Here is a 439-nt window from a genome sequence, read left to right on the forward strand (position 1 = left end):
GCGGGGAGAGAAATTTAAAGAAAGAGATCCTGGACAACAGAATAGGATAAGAACCCCACGTTATCGACCCCAAAACAAGAGGACCCCCTTGAACTTACCGGCCTGATGGTTCTCAGATGATCGAAGTTCTTGAGCCTGATGAGCCACTGGCTGAGGAAGTACACGTTGATACCCAGGGCACCGAAGGCCTTGATGAGCCAGCACCAGGCGAGCCACGGCTTATGCTGAGGAAACAGGTGGTTCACGTTACAAAGAAATCCAGAGCTAGATTGTTTTTGCATTTCCTTCATGGTTTGTATCATCGAGTGACGCAGTGGAATAAAAAAGAAATGGAGGATATGCTCTCTCATGTCACGGTGGCTTCTGGGCTAAGCCTTCGGGCAGAACGGTCACGACTCTGCGCAGGTGTGTGTGCGTCTCGTTTGTATGTGCTTGCCTC

At 50.1% G+C, this 439-nt stretch overlaps 1 protein-coding gene across 2 annotated transcripts in view; it reads right to left on the bottom strand.

Moving 5' to 3' along the window:
• The window catches only part of LOC119587694, a 29,577-nt gene that overhangs the window by 1,703 nt on the left and 27,435 nt on the right, over positions 1-439 (bottom strand). For both annotated transcript variants that reach the window (XM_037936373.1, XM_037936371.1), the window contains exon 5: positions 99-224. In XM_037936373.1, coding sequence (XP_037792301.1) covers positions 99-224 — 126 coding nt within the window. The remainder of the gene's footprint in view (positions 1-98; positions 225-439) is intronic.

Source organism: Penaeus monodon, chromosome 23, assembly GCF_015228065.2.
Source record: "Penaeus monodon isolate SGIC_2016 chromosome 23, NSTDA_Pmon_1, whole genome shotgun sequence".
Classification (NCBI taxonomy): Eukaryota; Metazoa; Arthropoda; class Malacostraca; order Decapoda; family Penaeidae; genus Penaeus; species Penaeus monodon.